Source organism: Bombina bombina, chromosome 12 (genome assembly GCF_027579735.1).
Source record: "Bombina bombina isolate aBomBom1 chromosome 12, aBomBom1.pri, whole genome shotgun sequence".
Lineage (NCBI taxonomy): Eukaryota > Metazoa > Chordata > Amphibia > Anura > Bombinatoridae > Bombina > Bombina bombina.
In genome coordinates, this window is record NC_069510.1 from 97269879 (window position 1) to 97290991 (window position 21113).

The window sequence follows — 21113 nt, forward strand, 5'->3', positions numbered from 1 at the left end:
CAACTTAATCTGGACCAAGAGACCAGGGATTCTTTTCCCTGGTAGCTATCTCAGGTCCATCTGTCCAAAGGTATGACCTTTCGCAGGCCAGATTGGACAATTGTAACAACAAATGCCAGCCTTCTAGGTTGGGGTGCAGTCTGGAACTCCCTGAAGGCTAAGGGATCGTGGACTCAGGAGGAGTCTCTCCTTCCAATAAATATTCTGGAACTAAGAGCGATATTCAAGGCTCTTCAGGCTTGGCCTCAGTTAGCAACTCTGAGGTACATCAGATTTCAGTCGGACAACATCACGACTGTAGCTTACATCAACCATCAAGGGGGAACAAGAAGTTCCCTAGAGATGTTAGAAGTTTCAAAAATAATTCGCTGGGCAGAGATTCACTCTTGCCACCTATCAGCTATCCATATCCCAGGTGTAGAGCACTGGGAGGCGGATTTTCTAAGTCGTCAGACTTTTCATCCGGGAGAGTGGGAACTCCATCCGGAGGTATTTGCACAACTGATTCATCGTTGGGGCAAACCAGAACTGGATCTCATGGCGTCTCGCCAGGACGCCAAGCTTCCGTGTTACGGATCCAGGTCCAGGGATCCCAAGGCGACACTGATAGATGCTCTAGCAGCGCCCTGGTCTTTCAACTTGGCTTATGTGTTTCCACCGTTTCCTCTGCTCCCTCGACTGATTGCCAAGATCAAGCAGGAGAGAGCATCAGTGATTCTGATAGCACCTGCGTGGCCACGCAGGACCTGGTATGCAGATCTAGTGGACATGTCATCCTTTCCACCATGGTCTCTGCTTCTGAGACAGGACCTTCTACTTCATGGTCCTTCCAACCATCCAAATCTAATTTCTCTGCGGCTGACTGCCTAGAGATTGAACGCTTGATTTTATCAAAGCGTGGCTTCTCCGAGTCAGTTATTGATACCTTAATACAGGCACGAAAGCCTGTCACCAGGAAAATTTACCATAAGGTATGGCGTGGATATCTTTATTGGTGTGAATCCAAGGGTTACTCATGGAGTAAGGTCAGGATTCCTAGGATATTATCTTTTCTCCAAGAAGGTTTGGAAAAAGGATTGTCGGCTAGTTAAGCGTCTGGCAGATGTTCCAGACGTTCAGGCTTTTTTTCAGGCTTTAGTTAGAATCAAGCCTGTGTTTAAACCGGTTGCTCCACCATGGAGCTTAAACTTGGTTCTTAAGGTTCTTCAAGAAGTTCCTTTTGAACCTCTTCATTCCATAGATATCAAACTTTTATCTTGGAAAGTCCTTTTTTTGGTAGCTATTTCCTCGGCTCGTAGAGTCTCCGAGTTATCTGCCTTACAATGTGATTCTCCTTATCTGATTTTTCATACGGATAAGGTAGTCCTGCGTACCAAATCTGGGTTCTTACCTAAGGTGGTATCTAACAAGAATATCAATCAAGAGATTGTTGTTCCATCCTTGTGTTACACAATCTGGACGTGGTCCGTGCTTTAAAGTTTTACTTACAAGCTACTAAAGATTTTCGTCAAACATCTGCTTGGTTTGTTGTCTACTCTGGACAGAGGAGAGGTCAAAAGGTTTCGGCAACCTCTCCTTCTTTTTGGCTAAGAAGCTTAATCCGCTTAGCCTATGAGACTGCTGGACAGCAGCCTCCTGAAAGGATTACAGCTCATTCCACTAGAGCTGTGGCTTCCACTTGTGCCTTTAAAAATGAGGCTTCCTTTGAACAGATTTGCAAGGCGGCGACTTGGTCTTCGCTTCATACTTTTTCAAAATTTTGCAAATTTGATACTTTTGCTTCTTCGGAGGCTATATTTGGGAGAAAGGTTTTACAGGCAGTGTTTCCTTCCATTTACGTTCCTGCCTTGTCCCTCCCTTCATCCGTGTACTTTAGCTTTGGTATTGGTATCCCACAAGTAATGGATGATCCGTGGACTGGATACACCTTACAAGAGAAAACACAATTTATACTTACCTGATAAATTTATTTCTCTTGTGGTGTATCCAGTCCACGGCCCGCCCTGTTATTTTAAGGCAGGTAATTTTTAAATTTAAACTACAGTAACCACTGCACCCTATGGTTCCTCCTTTCTCGGCTTGGTTTCGGTCGAATGACTGGCTATGACAGTTAGGGGAGGAGCTATATTGCAGCTCTGCTGTGGGTTTCCTCTTGCAACTTCCTGTTGGGAATGAGAATATCCCACAAGTAATGGATGATCCGTGGACTGGATACACCACAAGAGAAATAAATTTATCAGGTAAGTATAAATTGTGTTTTTTACCTCTGTGATTACCTTGTATTTAAGCCTCTGCAGACTGCCCCCTTATTTCAGTTCTTTTGACAGACTTGCAATTTAGCCAATCGGTGCCGACTCTTAAATAGCTCAACAGGAGTGAGCACAATGTTATCTAATGTGACACACATGAGCTAGCAGTGTCTAACTGTCAAAATGCACTGAGATAAGAGGCAGTTCAACAGCTTATAAATTAGCATATGAGCCTACCTAGGTTTAGCTTTCCATAAAGAATACCAAGAGAGCAAAGCAAATTTGATGATAAAAAAAAGTTGTTTAAAATTGTATGCCCTATTGGAATCATGAAAGTTTAATTTTGCCTAGACTGTCCCTTTAATGCAACATTCAGTTCAACTTGAATTTACAGGAACACTGTGCTGTCATAATATTTTACGTCTCAGGGTTTGACATTTTTCTAAATCTAAAAGCCAGATGAAAAAATAATAAATATTTTCACAGTGATTCAACCCCTTCATTCCCTCTGACACAAAAATTGTGATTTAGTTGCTATAAAGTTAAAGGGACACTAAACCCAAATTTTTTCTTTCATGATTCAGATTGAGCATGACATTTTAAGCAACTTTCTAATTTACTGCTATTATCAATTTTTCTTCGTTCTCTTGCTATCTTTATTTGAAAAGCAGGAATGTGATGAATAGGAGCCTACCCATTTTAGTTGGAGAACCTGGGTTATGCTTGCTTATTGATGGGTAAATGTCAGCCTCCAATAAGCAAGCGCTATCCATGGTGCTGAGCCTAAAATGGGCTGGCTGCTAAAATTTACATTCCTGCTTGTAAAATAAAGATAGCAAGAGAACGAAGAAAAATTGGTAATAGGATTAAATTAGGAAGTTGCTTCAAATTTCATGCTCTATCTGAATTCCAAAAGAAAAAAAATGGGTTTAGTGTCCCTTTAATGATTCAGATAGAGCAGGCCATTTTAAGCAACTTTCTAATTTACTCCTACTATCAATTTATCTTTGTTCTCTTGCGATCTTTATTTAAAAAGTAGGAATTTAAATCTTAGGAGCCAGCCCATTATAGGTTCAGCACCCTGGATAGCGCTTGCTTATTGGTGTCTACACTTAGCCACCAATCAGCAAGCGTAACCCAGGTTCTCGACCAAAAATGGGCTAGCTCTTAAGCTCTACATTCCTTCTTTTTAAATAAAGATAGCAAGAGAACGAAGAAAATTTGATAATAGGAATAAATTAGAAAGTTGCTTAAAATTGCTGCTCTATCTGAATCATTAAAGTGAATGAAAACTTTCAAGAATGAGTGCCTGGTTTTTATAAATCCTATTAAAAACAGGGACTCTTTCATTCATGAAAGTTTATATTTCACCCGTTTTGTTCAAATACCTTTTCTTCTTGAAGCCGGAGAAGCGATTCCCCCTCCTGCCGCTCATCACTTCATACGTCAGCAATGATGAATACGGCATCCTCCAATCACGGCTCCCCCCCCCCCCAGGGGAATCATTGCCTGAGGCAACGCCATGATTGGAGGAGGACGGATTTGTCATTGCTGACGTATGAAGTGATGAGCGACAGGAGGGGGAATCGCTTCTCCGGCTTCAAGAAGAAAAGCTATTTTAACAAAACCGGTGAAATATAAACTTTCATGAATGAAAGTGCCCCTGTTTTTAATAGGATTTCTAAAAACCGGGCACTCATTCTTGAAAGTTGACATTCACTTTATTTAAAAAAAATTGGGTTTAGTGTCCCTTTTAAAGGGTTAGAACTCTGCATTTTTCCAGAAATAAAAAAATACACAATCAGAAAGTTCAACTCCTACACTTTAAAAAAAACTTACTTGTTCTTAGTAACGGAGCTTGCATAATTATAACATTTATATTCTCATTTCTGTGTAACACGGCTCCTGAGACCGCCCCTAATAGAGGGCTGGGCTCACTGCTCTTACATAGAAATCTTTTAGCCAATCGTGTGACAGAGCCGATGCATGTATTTGAATGTTAATGAAGCAGTTGTTCACATGCATATTCTTAATTATGGGCATTTGGATGCGCAATGGAGAAGTGACTGACACCATGCCACGTTTGATTACCCCCTTTAGAGCATAAAGACTTATAGCGCAGAGAGCTGCCTGGTGACTGAGTGCAAGGGGAGAAGGCGACACGAGAAAGTAGATGTGTGTAGTAGAGACGGAGGACGTGTACCCAGAAAGTGAATATGCAGAGAGATTCAAATAGAAATATCTAATAATGAGGGCTGCCCAATAGAAGCTTAAGATAGGGAAGGGTGTAAATAAAATATACAGAAAATGAGTGTGATGAAGATGGCGAGAATGAACCCTTTGCAGAGACAATAGCTCTTTATGTCATCCTCATACTCAAGCAACATCTTCACTCTGCCCCCGGTGTAGTGCTTTAGCGATAAGTTGCTTTAGGAGAATAAAATGCTATAGTGAAGCTCCTTTGCTTGTATAATTTCTCTTGTTAAGTGTATCCAGTCCACGGATCATCCATTACTTATGGAATATATTCTCCTTCCCAACAGGAAGTTGCAAGAGTCCACCCACAGCAAAGCTGCTATATAGCTCCTCCCCTAACTGCCATATTCAGTCATTCTCTTGCAAGCCTCAACATAGATAGGAGGTCGTGAGAGTCTGTGGTGTTTTATACTTAGTTTATTCTTCAATCAAAAGTTTGTTATTTTTAAATGGCACCGGAGTGTGCTGTTTATCTCAGGCAGTATTTGGAAGAAGAATCTGCCTGCGTTTTTCTATGATCTTAGCAGACGTAACTGAGATCCATTTGCTGTTCTCACACATTCTGAGGAGGGAGGTACTTCAGAGGGGGAATGGCGTGCAGGTTTTCCTGCAGATAAGGTATGTGCAGTAAAATATTTTTCTAGGAATGGAATTGACTAAGAAAATACTGCTGATACCGAAGTAATGTAAGTAAAGCCTTAAATGCAGCGATAGCGACTGGTATCAGGCTTATTAATAGAGATACATACTCTTGTAAAAATGTGTTTTAAAACGTTTGCTGGCATGTTTAATCGTTTTTTAACGTACATTGGTGATAACACTGTAATGTTGGTATAGCCTTAAATGCAGTAAAAGCGACTGGTATCAGGCTTATTAATAGAGATACATACTCTTGTAAAAATGTGTTTTAAAACGTTTGCTGGCATGTTTAATCGTTTTTTAACATATGTTTGGTGATAAAACTTATTGGGGCCTAAGTTTTTTCCACATGGCTGGCTTAAATTTTGCATAGAAACAGTTAACTGAAGCTTCCCACAGTTGTAATATGAGTGGGAGGGGCCTAATTTAGCGCTTTTTTGCGCAGTTAAAATTACAAAATGAATTATCCAGATTCCCTCAGCAGTCCCATGAATACTACAGGACATTTCTAAAGGGGTTAAAAGGCTTCCAAAATCGTTTATAGGGAAGGTAATCCACAGCTCTGCTGTGGCAGTTTTGTTGTGTCTGTTTTTAAAAACGTCTGTCGTTTTTTTTATCTGTTTTTTGCATTAAGGGGTTAATCATCCATTTGCAAGTGGGTGCAATGCTCTGTTACCTTATTACATGTACTGTAAACATTTCGTTTGTTTTACTGCCTTTTTTCACTGTTTTTCAAATTTTGACAAAATTTGTTTCTCTTAAAGGCACAGTAACGTTTTATATATTTGCTTGTTAACTTGATTTAAAGTGTTTTCCAAGCTTATTAGTCTCATTATTAGTCTGTTCTAACATGTCTGACATAGAGGAAGCTCTGTGTTCATTATGTTTTAAGGCCATGGTGGAACCCCATCTTAGAATGTGTACCAGATGTACTGATTTCATGTTAAACAATAAAGATAATTTTTTGTCTTTAAAAACATTATCACCAGAGGATTCTGTCGTGGGGGTAGTTATGCCGACTAACTCTCCCCACGTGTCAGACCTTTTGACTCCCGCTTTAGGGACTCACGCTCAAATGGCGCCAAGTACATCAAGGGCACCCATAGCGTTTATTTTACCAGGGGATTCTGTCGAGGGGAAAGTTATGCCGATTAACTCTCCCCACGTGTCAGACCCTTCGACTCCCGCTTCAGGGACTCGCACTCAAATGGCGCCAATTACATCAAGGGCGTCCATAGCGTTTATTTTACAAGACATGGCAAAGGTGGTGAATAATACTCTGGCAGCAGTATTAGTCAGACTACCTGAAATTAAAGGAAAGAAGATAGCTCTGGGGGTAGATACAGAGCATACAGATGCTTTAAGAACCATGTATGATACTACCTCACAATATGCTTAGTCTGTGGGTGATTTTTTTGACTCAGGGAAGATGATTTAACCTGATTCTGATATTTCTACATTTAAAATGTATGCTTGAGAACCTCCACTTGTTGCTCAGGGAGGCTTTGGCTGCTCTGAATGAATGTGTACAATCGCAGGGCCAGAGAAATTGTGTAGACTGGATAAATAATATGCAGTGCCGGTGTGTACTGATGTTTTTCCAATACCTAAAGAGGTTTACTAAAAAATAATTTTTTAATAAGGAATGGGATAGACCAGGTGTGCCGTTCTCTTCCCCTCCTATTTTTTAGAAGAATGTTTTCTAATAGTTACCACCACACGGGACTTCTGGCAGACAGTTCCTAAGGTGGAGAGAAGAGTTTCTACTCTAGCTAAGCGTACCACTACCTCTGGCGAGGACAGTTGTGCTTTTTAGATCCAATTGATAAAAAATGTTTATTCAACAGGGTTTTATCCTGCAGCCCCTTGCATATATTGCTTCTGTCACTGCTGCTGCGGCGTTCTGGGTTGAGTCTCTTGATGAGGCTTTACAGTTAGCGACTCCATTGGATGAATATATTTGACAAGCTTATGCTAGCCAATTCCTTTGTTTTCTGATGCCTTTGTTCATTTGACTAGACTAACGGCTAAGAATTCTGTTTTTTACTATACTGGCGCGCAGAGCGCTATGGCTTATATCATGGTCAGCTGTCGTGACTTTAATAATTAAGCTACTTAATTTCCCTTCAAGGGGCAGACCCTATTCGGGCCTGGTGTGAAGGAGATTATTGCTTATATCACTGGAGGAAAAGGTCATGCCCTTCCTCAGGATTGGAATCAAGGGCCAAAAAAGGTCTAATTTTCGTGCCTTTTAAAACTTCAGGGCAGGTGTGGCATCCACTTCCTCTAAGGCAAAACAAGAGGGAATTTTTGCTCAAAGATAAGCAGGCCAAGGAGCCTGCTGCTGCCTTTAAGGCAGCATGAAGGAACGGACCCCTATCCGGTAACGGATCCTATAGGGGGCAGACTTTCATTCTTCGCCCGGGCGTGGGCAAGAGATGCCCAGGATCCCTAGGCATTGGAATTTATATCCCAGAGATATCTTCTGGATTTCAAAGATTCCCCCCCCCCAAAAAAAAAAGGGGAGATTTTGCCTTTCACAATTATCTGCAAACCAGATAAAGAAGGAGGCATTCTTACATTGTGTACGAGATCCATCCAGTTCCAAGAGAGGAACAGGGACAGAGTTTTTACTCAAATCTGTTTGTGGTTCCCAAGGTGAGGGAACCTTCAGACCTATTTTGGATCTAAAGATCTTAAACAAATTCCTCAGAATTCCGTCATTTAAGATGGAAACTATTCGTACCATCTTAACTATGATCCAGGAGAGTCAATAGAGGACTACAATGGATTTGAAGGATGCTTATCCTCACATTGTGATGCATAAAGATCACCTTCGTTTTTCAGGTTTGCCTTTCTAGACAGGCATTACCAGTTTGTAGCTCTTTCCTTTGGGATATCTACAGCCCCAAGAATCTTTATGGAGGTTCTGGGGTCGCTTTGGCGGTCCTTAGGCCGCGGGGCATAGAAGTGGCCCCTTGGTTAGACGACATCCTGATACAGGCGTCAAACATCCAAATTGCCAAGTCTCATACGGACGTAGTACTGGCATTTCTGAGATCACATGGGTGGAAAGTGAACAAGGAAAGAGTTCTCTATCCCCAATCTCAAGGGTTTCCCTCCTAGGGACTCTGATAGATTCTGTAGAAATGAAAATTTACCTGACGGAGTCCAGGTTGTCAAAGTTTCTAAATTTCTGCCGTGTTTTTCATCCCATCCGCGCCCTTCGGTGGCTCAGTACATGAATGAAATCGGCTTAATAGGTAGCGGCAAGGGACATAGTACCGTTTGCACGTCTACATTTCAGACCGCTGCAACTATGCATGCTCAGTCAGAGGAACGGGGATTACACAGATTTGTCCCCCTGTTGAACCTGGACCAAGAGACCAGAGATTCTCTTCTCTGGTGACTATGTCGGGTCCATCTGTCCAAGGGTATGACCTTCCGCAGGTCGGATGGGACAATTGTTACAATGGATGCCAGCCTTTTAGGTTGGGATGCAGTCTGGAACTCCCTGAAGGCTCAGGGATAGTGGACTTAGGAGGAGACCCTCCTTCTAATAAATATTCTGGGAGTGATATTCCATGCTCTTCAGACTTGGCCTCAGTTAGCAACTCTGAGGTACATCATACTCAGTCGGACAATATACACGACTGTGGCTTACATCAGCCATCAAGGGGGAACAGAAGTTCCCTAGTGATGTTAGAAGTCTTACAATAATTCACTGGACAGAGACTCACTCTTGTCTATCAGCTATCCATATCCCAGGTGTTGAGAACTGGGAGGTGGATTTTCTAAGTCATCAGACTTTTCTTCCGGGGGAGTGGGATTTCCTTCGGAGGTCAAGACCAAGCAGGAGAGGGCTTTGGTGTTTTTGACAGCGCCTGCGTAGCCACGCAGGACCTGGTATGCAGATCTGGTGGACATGTCATCCTTTCCATCACTGTCTCTGCTTCTGAGACAGGTCCCTCTACCTCAGGGTCCTTTCAACCGTCTAAATAGAATCAATCTGAGATGGACTGCCTGGAGACTGAACGCTTGATGTTATCAAAGCATGGCTTCTCCGAGTCAGTCATTGATACCTTAATACAGACATGAAAGCCTGTCTCTAGGAAAATTGAACATAGATATGGTGTAAATATCTGATTGTTATGAATCCAAGGGTTACTCATGGAGTAAAGCCTGGATTCCCAGGATATTATCTTTTCTCCAAGATGTTTTTGAGAAAAGGGTAGTCAGCTAATTCCTTAAAAGGGACAGATTTTTACTCTGTCTATTTTTTTGCACCAGCGTCTGGCAGGTATTCTAGACGTTCAGGCATTTGGTCAGGCTTTGGTTAGATCCAAGCCTGTGTTTAAAACTGTTGCTCCACCATGGAGCTTAAACCTGGTTCTTAAGGCTCTTCAAGAAGTTCCGTTTGAACCTTTTTTGTTCCATAGATATCAATCTTTATCTTGGAAAGTTCCTTTTGGGTAGCTATTTCCTCGACTCGTAGAGTCTCCAAGTTATCTGTGTTACAATGTGATTCTCCTTATCTGGTCCTTCGTACGGATAAGGTAGTCCTGCGTACCAACCTGGGTTTTTTCCTAAGGTGGTATCTAACAAGAACATCACTCAAGAGATAGTTGTTCCATGCTTGTATCCTAATCCTTCCTCAAAGAAGGAACGTCTATTACACAATATTGGACGTGGTTTGTGCTTTAAAGTTTTACTTACAAGCTACTACAGTTTTCATCAAACGTTCACCTTGTTTGTTGTCTATTCTGGACAGAGGAGAGGTCAAAAGACTTCAGCAGCCTCTCTGTCTTTTTGGTTAAAAAGCATAATTCATTTAGCTTATGAGACTGCTGGACAGCAGCCTCCTGAAGGGATTGCAGCTCATTCTACTAGAGCTGTGGTTTTCACTTGGGCCTTTTTTAAATGTGGCTTCTGTTGAACAGATTTACAAGACGGAGTCTTGGTCTGCGCTTCATACTTTTTCAAATTTAACAAATTTGATACCTTGCTTCTTCGGAGGCTATTTTTGGGAGAAAGGGTTTTTTTTACAGGCAGTGGTAACTTCCGTTTAAGTACCTTCCTTGTCCCTCCCATCATCCGTGTACTTTAGCTTTGGTATTGGTATTCCATAAGTAATGGATGATCCGTGGACTGGATACACTTAACAAGAGAAAACATAATTTATGCTTACCTGATAAATTTATTTCTCTTGTAGTGTATCCAGTCCACGGCCCGCCCTGTCACTTTAAGGCAGGTAATTTTTTCATTTGAACTACAGTCACCACTGCACCCTATGGTTTTTCCTTTCTTTGCATGTTTTCGGTCGAATGACTGAATATGGCAGTTAGGGGAGGAGCTATATAGCAGCTTTGCTGTGGGTGGACTCTTGCAACTTCCTGTTGGGAAGGAGAATATATTCCATAAGTAATGGATGATCCGTGGACTGGATACACTACAAGAGAAATAAATTTATCAGGTAAGCATAAATTATGTTTTTCCCACCCGGATCAATGTGAGCACTCCGATGCCTTCAATGCATAGGTCGCTTAGTGACAGTAGTGCGAGTTAGACGACCCGACGGAATGTGCGACCGTGACGAAGTAGGTGTCTCTAGCAGGTGATTGGTGGTCAACCAGTCACGTGTGCTCTGAGGAATGTGGTGACGTCAAGGTTGCATATTCCGTCGGGTCGCAGATTTCGACACTACACCGGCAAGGGCTTAATGACGCGGCAGCTGACTGTGGAGGAGTGAGCTATGCGCATGCGTTGTCTAAAGAGGTTGCTAATGCGCATGCAGGACACCATTACTTTTCTACCTAGGTAGAACTCGTCAATTTGTCACTATAATTAGAAAAAAAGATGGCTTTGGCAGAATTGATTATTTCAGCAGCAATTTACAGGTAAACTGTAAAGATTAGCTGATGGATGTTATTTGCTTATTTAAAAAACGTGATATAATGTTTTAAGATATGCAAAATTTTATTTTGGGTTTACTGTCCCTTTAATAACCAAGCAATAATTTAATCCCTTGGCTGACAGTACCACACTTGTGTGCAAACGGTGCTATACACATGGGCAATGAAGGTGTTCAGTCACTGCGGCATAAAGCGCCATGATGTCACTCGTATCACAAAAGCTGAATGATTTCTGGCTCCTACATAATGAGCCCTACTTTTATTTTTTTGTAGTCAGATTATTAGCATTGGACTAAAGCAGAGGGTTTTACTGTGCTGTTCTGTCACCTCGTCACTATCATCTCTTGTGTCCTTTAGGTGGAGGAGGGGATGCATCTTCTCATCACTGGTCCCAATGGTTGTGGGAAAAGCTCGTTGTTCCGGATCCTCGGGGGCTTGTGGCCAGCATATAGCGGTGTATTGTACAAGCCTCCACCACAGCACATGTTTTACATCCCGCAGAGGTGCGTTACACATTATACAGGGAAAGATTTCATAAATAGTCCTCACAATGTTTCTTAGCCGCTAGCATCTGAGACATTAAAGGGACATTATTCATTGTGAGATTTTTATATAAAATGTTTAATTATGTAAAGTGAAACAACGTTGCATCATTTTTTTTGTCCCCTTTTCATGTAATTTAGCTAAAAAAAAAATAATGGAGAACTTAAAATGCACCCTGCTAACTTCTCAAGGCTAACCCTGTTACATATGTGTCCCTTATTGGCTTCTAACAACTGCAAAACAATTCACTTTATACTAACATTATGACAGTGGTTAGCCTTGTTGTCTGCAGATTAAAGCCCAGATTGGCTCCTCCAAATGAGGCAAATAGTCGGTGGAGTTTGGTTATTGATAAATAATTGCAGTACAAAGGATGTTAATTTGTTTTACAAATGTTGGGATTTGGCCGATTATATTATTCTATAGCAACACAACAGAAATGTCTTGTAGTTACAAGATGCTTACTGTCCCTTTTAAACAAAGTGACAATCACATGGGTATTGTGAGTGGCCCTTGCTGTTGCAATCAGCTGTGCATTGTAATCCATGACACACGAACAATACTGCACAGCAGCGATAGAACCATTACCAGGTTTTCACTGTATGGGGCATCACCATTATTGGATCATTAAGGGACTGTCTTTGCTAGGGACAGTCTAGTCAAAAATAAACTGTCATTATTCAGATAGAGCGGCAACTTTCTAATTTACTCCTATCATCAATATTTCTTCATTCTCTTGCTATCTTTATTTGAAAAAGCAAGAAAATAAGCTTAGGAGCCGGACCATTTTTGATTCAGCACCTCGGTAGTGCTTGCTGATTGATGTCTAAATGTAGCCACCAATCAGCAGCTGCTATCCAAAAATGGATCGGCTCCTAAGCTTACATTTTTGCTTTTATCAAATAAAGATACCAAAAAAACGAGAGAGAAAACTTATAATAGGAGTAAATTAGAAAGTTACTTAAAATTGCCCGCTCTATCTGAATAATGCCAGTTTAATTTTGACTAGACTATCCCTTTAAGAGGTAAGACTACATGTACAGTCAGCAACCATCCCTTACCTGAAAGGACTTCTCAAATCTGAAATACAGGACAGAGTGACAATCGTCGTGCCACCCATAGACCTGATACCTGATAATCCGGATCCCCAGCTTCTGATCGTGCCATTTAAAACTTTCCCCCGCCACCGATAGGTGTTAATCCGTATACTGCATTTATTTCAGGCCTTACATGTCTGTGGGAAGCCTGCGGGATCAGGTAATATACCCTGACACCGCAGAGGATATGAGGAGAAAACACTTCTATGACAAAGACCTGGACACTATTCTGACCATTGTGAATCTGAACTACCTGGTGCCAAGAGAGGGAGGTAAGTGCCTTAGTTTATCTGACAATTCATTTGTACAGAATATAGTTTCACTGTAAGCGAGTAATATGTAAGTGTTCTTGTGCTGAACACACGGTGTGTGGGGGTATAAGCTGTACCTATCAGTGGTGGGTGAATCGGTAGCCTGTGGCACAGCTGTCTACATATCCTGTTCACACTTCCCAGCAACACCGTCATCCTGAGCTCCGCAATTATGGTTAATGTGACGGGAAACCCCAACATTTTCTTTTATGATTTTGATAATTATACAATTTTAAACAGCTTTTTAATTTGCTTCTCTTATCAAATTTGCTTTGTTCTATTGTTGTCCATTGCTGAAGGAACAGCATTGCACTACTGGCAGCTAACTGGACACCTCTAGTTACTTTAGCCAATCACAAGAGACAAATGTGCACAGGCACCAATCAGCAGCTAGCGCCCACTAGTGTAGGATCTGTACATATTATTTTTCAACAAGGGATACCAAGAGAAAGAAGCACATTTGAAAATAGAAGTGAATTTAAGTGTCTTAAAATGACCTGCTCTATTTGAATCATGCAAGTTTAATATTGAATTTAAATTGGTTAGGCGTGTTCTGAATGAAAAAAAAGTATTGTTATTATTTTGTTAGTACTATTACTACATCCTTGGGGGATTCTGTCTAGTAGAGTATTGGTGTTTGGTTACCAGAATGTAGTAACATGCAGGTGTAACAGTAACATTGTGGCACATTAGTGTCTCATGTGGGCATATATAGGAACATAGTGTTCCTCTGGGTACAATGTGTCACGTGCATGTTGTGTGGGCAATGATTAAGGTCTGACATGTGTAGTGATGTGTGTGTAGTACTATGTGTGTTTATATATTTATATATATAGTTGACTTGAGAGAGAGAATGAGAGTGTGAGAGAGAGAATGAGAGTGTGAGAGAGAGAATGAGAGTGTGAGAGAGAGAATGAGAGTGTGAGAGAGAGAATGAGAGTGTGAGAGAGAGAATGAGAGTGTGAGAGAGAGAATGAGAGTGTGAGAGAGAGAATGAGAGTGTGAGAGAGAGAATGAGAGTGTGAGAGAGAGAATGAGAGTGTGTGAGAGAGAGAGAATGAGAGTGTGAGAGAGAGAATGAGAGTGTGTGTGAGAGAGAGAATGAGAGTGTGTGTGAGAGAGAGAATGAGAGTGTGAGAGAGAGAATGAGAGTGTGAGAGAGAGAATGAGAGTGTGAGAGAGAGAATGAGAGTGTGAGAGAGAGAATGAGAGTGTGAGAGAGGATGAGAGTGTGAAGCAATACTAATTAATCTGATGGCATTTGCAGATTATATCTTGAAACACAGGATGGTTAAAACAGCAGAAAGTGTTACAGAGCTCTTAGGGCTAGATTTATCAACCCTGAGGCGTACTGGGGCGCGTATACGCTTCAGCTCGCCTGTGGCGGGGTGCAATCCCGCCCCCTGCCCGCGCACAGCCAATCACGCGCGGGCAGGAGCTGTCAATCTCCTCGGTCGTACTCGACCGAGGAGATTGAATTTCGCCAGAATAGATGTGGCAAAGATGTTAGGGAAGCAGCGGTCTGGTGACCGCTGTTTGATAAATCGCGGCGAGCAAGTTCTTGTGAGAACTTGCTGCTGCAGGGGCTTGATAAATCTAGCCCTTAGTAATGGGACAGGAGGAGTAAAGAGGCTGACAATAGCCAGTTTAATAAAACGTACAGGGGGGAAAATGCCATCATATTGATCAGTATTGCTTCAGAACTGAGGAAGAGAGGAAACTCTTGAAAGCTTTTCTATTTTCAAATGTATAAAGTATCATTGCTTAGTGCAACACTCTCTTGTTATTTTTATAGCTAAATCACTGCAGTAACACAGCTACTCCAAACCAACGTGTATATATGTGGGTTTGAGAGTAAATTTACATATCCAACATGAGAAAGCACAACATCTTTTGAGTAATGCACGATGTAACAGGGTTGCTGCCAAATAGTAGATATCTAATACCAGCAGCACTTGTAACGTTAAAAGAAAACTTTATTATAATTTGCAGATCTCATACAGAGCAATGTTTCGAGCACCTAGCTCTTAATCATGCTGATAATAATAAATATGTAAACCTTTCTACCACACCAACAATCGGTGTTCAGCTGTACATTTGCCATCTAGTGGTGGATCCTAAAAAAATGTATTTAGAAATAATCTCATCAGTTACTTAAAGGGATAGTCTAGTCAAAATTAAACTTTCATGATTCAGATTGAGCATGCAATTTTAAGCAACGTTCTAATTTACTCCTATTCTCATTTTTTCTTTGTTCTCTTGGTATCTTTATTTGAAAAAGCAAGAATTTAAGCTTAGGAGCCGGGCCATTTTTGGTTCAGCACCTGGGTAGCGCTTTCTGACTGGTGTCCAAATGTAGCCACCAATCAGCAAGTGCTACCCAGGTTCTGAACCAAAAATGGGCCGGCTCCTAATCTTACATTCAAATAAAGATAGTAAGAGAACAAAGAAAAAGTTTGATTTTGATTAGTCTTTCCCTTTAATCTAAAATGCACAACTAAGAGGTCATGCCATATAACAATAAAAATTCATAAAATTTTAAAATAAAAAACTAACAGGTGGAAACTGCGCTAAATAGACAAGGTGCCATGGTAATGAGATGTATACAGAAAAATCAAGCTCCTTATTCATGCCTATTGGTTGCATTGCATTTTTAATTTATAGATCCAAAAGGCCTCCTTTCTTTTAAGTAGGAGCTCTTTATCGCCCCCTGTCCATGGGCAAGGAATATGATCAATAACCGGATACCTAAGTTGGCTAATATTATAGGCAAACTCTGGAAAATTCGCAGAAGCAGGAACATATTTGTTCTTACAACAAATATTACTTTTATACTCATTTATTCTGTCACCTACTATACGATTGGTCTTGCCAATATAGATCCTCCCACACGGACAATTAATTTTATGGCAAACACTTTTCTTTCATGTAATTAGCAAGAGTCCATGAGCTAGTGACGTATGGGATATACATTCCTACCAGGAGGGGCAAAGTTTCCCAAACCTTAAAATGCCTATAAATACACCCCTCACCACACCCACAATTCAGTTTTACAAACTTTGCCTCCTATGGAGGTGGTGAAGTAAGTTTGTGCTAGATTCTACGTTGATATGCGCTCCGCAGCAGGTTGGAGCCCGGTTTTCCTCTCAGCGTGCAGTGAATGTCAGAGGGATGTGAGGAGAGTATTGCCTATTTGAATGCAATGATCTCCTTCTATGGGGTCTATTTCATAGGTTCTCTGTTATCGGTCGTAGAGATTCATCTCTTACCTCCCTTTTCAGATCGACGATATACTCTTATATATATACCATTACCTCTGCTGATTTTCGTTTCAGTACTGGTTTGGCTTTCTACAACATGTGGATGAGTGTCCTGGGGTAAGTAAGTAAGCTTATTTTCTGTGACACTCTAAGCTATGGTTGGGCACTTTTTTTATAAAGTTCTAAATATATGTATTCAAACATTTATTTGCCTTGACTCAGGATGTTCAACATTCCTTATTTTCAGACAGTCAGTTTCATACTTGGGATAAATGCATTTGTTTCAATAATTTTTTCTTACCTTAAAAAATTTGACTTTTTCCCTGTGGGCTGTTAGGCTCGCGGGGGCTGAAAATGCTTCATTTCTCCAACATAGGTGTGTCCGGTCCACGGCGTCATCCTTACTTGTGGGATATTCTCTTCCCCAACAGGAAATGGCAAAGAGCCCAGCAAAGCTGGTCACATGATCCCTCCTAGGCTCCGCCTACCCCAGTCATTCTCTTTGCCGTTGTACAGGCAACATCTCCACGGAGATGGCTTAGAGTTTTTTAGTGTTTAACTGTAGTTTTTCATTATTCAATCAAGAGTTTGTTATTTTCAAATAGTGCTGGTACGTACTATTTACTCAGAAACAGAAAAGAGATGAAGAATTCTGTTTGTATGAGGAAAATGATTTTAGCAACCGTAACTAAAATCCATGGCTGTTCCACACAGGACTGTTGAGAGCAATTAACTTCAGTTGGGGGAACAGTTTGCAGTCTCTTGCTGCTTGAGGTATGACACATTCTAACAAGACGATGTAATGCTGGAAGCTGTCATTTTCCCTATGGGATCCGGTAAGCCATGTTTATTACGATTGTAAATAAGGGCTTCACAAGGGCTTATTTAAACTGTAGACTTTTTTTGGGCTAAATCGATTGATATTAACACTTATTTAGCCTTGAGGAATCATTTATTCTGGGTATTTTGATTTAATAATATCGGCAGGCACTGTTTTAGACACCTTATTCTTTAGGGGCTTTCCCAAAGCATAGGCAGAGTCTCATTTTCGCGCCGGTGTTGCGCACTTGTTTTTGAGAGGCATGGCATGCAGTCGCATGTGAGAGGAGCTCTGATACTTATAAAAGACTTCTGAAGGCGTCATTTGGTATCGTATTCCCCTTTGGGTTTGGTTGGGTCTCAGCAAAGCAGATACCAGGGACTGTAAAGGGGTTTAAAGCTTAAAACGGCTCCGGTTCCGTTATTTTAAGGGTTAAAGCTTCCAAAATTGGTGTGCAATATTTTCAAGGCTTTAAGACGCTGTGGTGAAAATTTGGTGAATTTTGAACAATTCCTTCATGTTTTTTCGCAATTGCAGTAATAAAGTGTGTTCAGTTTAAAATTTAAAGTGACAGTAACGGTTTTATTTTAAAACGTTTTTTGTACTTTCTGATCAAGTTTATGCCTGTTTAACATGTCTGAACTACCAGATAGACTGTGTTCTGAATGTGGGGAAGCCAGAATTCCTATTCATTTAAATAAATGTGATTTATGTGATAATGACAATGATGCCCAAGATGATTCCTCAAGTGAGGGGAGTAAGCATGGTACTGCATCATTCCCTCCTTCGTCTACACGAGTCTTGCCCACTCAGGAGGCCCCTAGTACATCTAGCGCGCCAATACTCCTTACTATGCAACAATTAACGGCTGTAATGGATAATTCTGTCAAAAACATTTTAGCCAAAATGAACCCTTGTCAGCGTAAGCGTGGCTGCTCTGTTTTAGTTACTGAAGAGCATGACGACGCTGATATTAATATCTCTGAAGGGCCCCTAACCCAATCTGAGGGGGCCAGGGAGGTTTTGTCTGAGGGAGAAATTACTGATTTAGGGAACATTTCTCAGCAGGCTGAATCTGATGTGATTACATTTAAATTTAAATTGGAACATCTCCGCATTTTGCTTAAGGAGGTATTATCCACTCTGGATGATTGTGAAAATTTAGTCATCCCAGAGAAACTATGTAAAATGGACAAGTTCCTAGAGGTGCCGGGGCTCCCAGAAGCTTTTCCTATACCCAAGCGGGTGGCGGACATTGTTAATAAAGAATGGGAAAGGCCCGGTATTCCTTTCGTCCCTCCCCCCATATTTAAAAAATTGTTTCCTATGGTCGACCCCAGAAAGGACTTATGGCAGTCAGTCCCCAAGGTCGAGGGAGCGGTTTCTACTTTAAACAAACGCACCACTATTCCCATAGAGGATAGTTGTGCTTTCAAAGATCCTATGGATAAAAAATTAGAAGGTTTGCTTAAAAAGATGTTTGTTCAGCAGGGTTACCTTCTACAACCCATTTCATGCATTGTCCCTGTCACTACAGCCGCATATTTCTGGTTTGATGAACTGCTTAAGGTGCTCGATAGTGACTCTCCTCCTTATGAGGAGATTATGGACAGAATCAATGCTCTCAAATTGGCTAATTCTTTCACTCTAGACGCCTCTTTGCAATTGGCTAAGTTAGCGGCTAAGAACTCTGGGTTTGCTATTGTGGCGCGCAGAGCGCTTTGGTTGAAATCTTGGTCGGCTGATGCGTCTTCCAAGAACAAGCTACTAAACATTCCTTTCAAGGGGAAAACGCTGTTTGGTCCTGACTTGAAAGAGATTATCTCTGATATCACTGGGGGTAAGGGCCACGCCCTTCCTCAGGATCGGCCCTTCAAGGCAAAAAATAGACCTAATTTTCGTCCCTTTCGTAAAAACGGACCAGCCCAAGGTGCTACGTCCTCTAAGCAAGAGGGTAATACTTCTCAGGCCAAGCCAGCTTGGAGACCAATGCAAGGCTGGAACAAGGGAAAGCAGGCCAAGAAACCTGCCACTGCTACCAAGACAGCATGAAATATTGGCCCCCGATCCGGGACCGGATCTGGTGGGGGGCAGACTCTCTCTCTTCGCTCAGGCTTGGGCAAGAGATGTTCTGGATCCTTGGGCGCTAGAAATAGTCTCCCAGGGTTATCTTCTGGAATTCAAGGGACTTCCCCCAAGGGGGAGGTTCCACAAGTCGCAGTTGTCTTCAGACCACATAAAAAGACAGGCGTTCTTACATTGTGTAGAAGACCTGTTAAAAATGGGAGTGATTCATCCTGTTCCATTAAGAGAACAAGGGATGGGGTTCTACTCCAATCTGTTCATAGTTCCCAAAAAAGAGGGAACGTTCAGACCAATCCTAGATCTCAAGATCTTAAACAAATTTCTCAAGGTCCCATCGTTCAAGATGGAAACCATTCGAACTATCCTTCCTTCCATCCAGGAAGGTCAATTTATGACCACGGTGGATTTAAAGGATGCGTATCTACATATTCCTATCCACAAGGAACATCATCGGTTCCTAAGGTTTGCATTCCTGGACAAACATTACCAGTTCGTGGCGCTTCCTTTCGGATTAGCCACTGCTCCAAGGATTTTCACAAAGGTACTAGGGTCCCTTCTAGCGGTGCTAAGACCAAGGGGCATTGCAGTAGTACCTTACCTGGACGACATTCTGATTCAAGCGTCGTCCCTTCCTCAAGCAAAGGCTCACACGGACATTGTCCTGGCCTTTCTCAGATCTCACGGCTGGAAAGTGAACGTGGAAAAGAGTTCTCTATCCCCGTCAACAAGGGTTCCCTTCTTGGGAACAATTATAGACTCCTTAGAAATGAGGATCTTTCTAACAGAGGCCAGAAAAACAAAGCTTCTGGACTCTTGTCGGATACTTCATTCCGTTCCTCTTCCTTCCATAGCTCAGTGCATGGAAGTGATCGGGTTGATGGTGGCGGCGATGGACATAGTTCCTTTTGCGCGCATTCATCTAAGACCATTACAACTGTGCATGCTCAGTCAGTGGAATGGGGACTATACAGACTTGTCTCCGAAGATACAAGTAAATCAGAGGACCAGAGACTCACTCCGTTGGTGGCTGTCCCTGGACAATCTGTCTCAAGGGATGATGTTCCACAGACCAGAGTGGGTCATTGTCACGACCGACGCCAGTCTGATAGGCTGGGGCGCGGTCTGGGGATCCCTGAAAGCTCAGGGTCTTTGGTCTCGGGAAGAATCTCTTCTACCGATAAATATTCTGGAACTGAGAGCGATATTCAATGCGCTCCAGGCCTGGCCCCAGCTTGCGAGGACCAGGTTCATACGGTTTCAATCAGACAACATGACGACTGTTGCGTACATCAACCATCAGGGGGGAACAAGGAGTTCCCTAGCGATGGAAGAAGTAACCAAAATTATTCTTTGGGCGGAGTCTCACTCCTGCCACCTGTCTGCTATCCACATCCCAGGAGTGGAAAATTGGGAAGCGGATTTTCTGAGTCGTCAGACATTGCATCCGGGGGAGTGGGAACTCCATCCGGAAATCTTTGCCCAAGTCACTCACCTGTGGGGCATTCCAGACATGGATCTGATGGCCTCTCGTCAGAACTTCAAAGTTCCTTGCTACGGGGCCAGATCCAGGGATCCCAAGGCGGCTCTAGTGGATGCACTAGTAGCACCTTGGACCTTCAAACTAGCTTATGTGTTCCCGCCATTTCCTCTCATCCCCAGGCTGATAGCCAGGATCAAGCAGGAGAGGGCGTCGGTGATCTTGATAGTTCCTGCGTGGCCACGCAGGACTTGGTATGCAGATCTGGTGAATATGTCATCGGCTCCACCTTGGAAGCTACCTTTGAGACGAGACCTTCTTGTTCAGGGTCCGTTCGAACATCCGAATCTGGTTTCACTCCAGCTGACTGCTTGGAGATTGAACGCTTGATTTTATCGAAGCGAGGATTCTCAGATTCTGTGATCGATACTCTTGTTCAGGCCAGGAAGCCTGTGACTAGAAAG

At 42.1% G+C, this 21113-nt stretch overlaps 1 protein-coding gene across 1 annotated transcript in view; it reads left to right on the forward strand.

Annotated features, from left to right (window-relative positions):
- ABCD1 (ATP binding cassette subfamily D member 1) overlaps positions 1-21113 on the forward strand; it is a 225147-nt gene that overhangs the window by 66708 nt on the left and 137326 nt on the right. Inside the window, exons 6-7 of the mRNA XM_053695941.1 lie at positions 11414-11559; positions 12823-12968. Of these exons, the coding sequence (XP_053551916.1) occupies positions 11414-11559; positions 12823-12968 (292 nt within the window). The remainder of the gene's footprint in view (positions 1-11413; positions 11560-12822; positions 12969-21113) is intronic.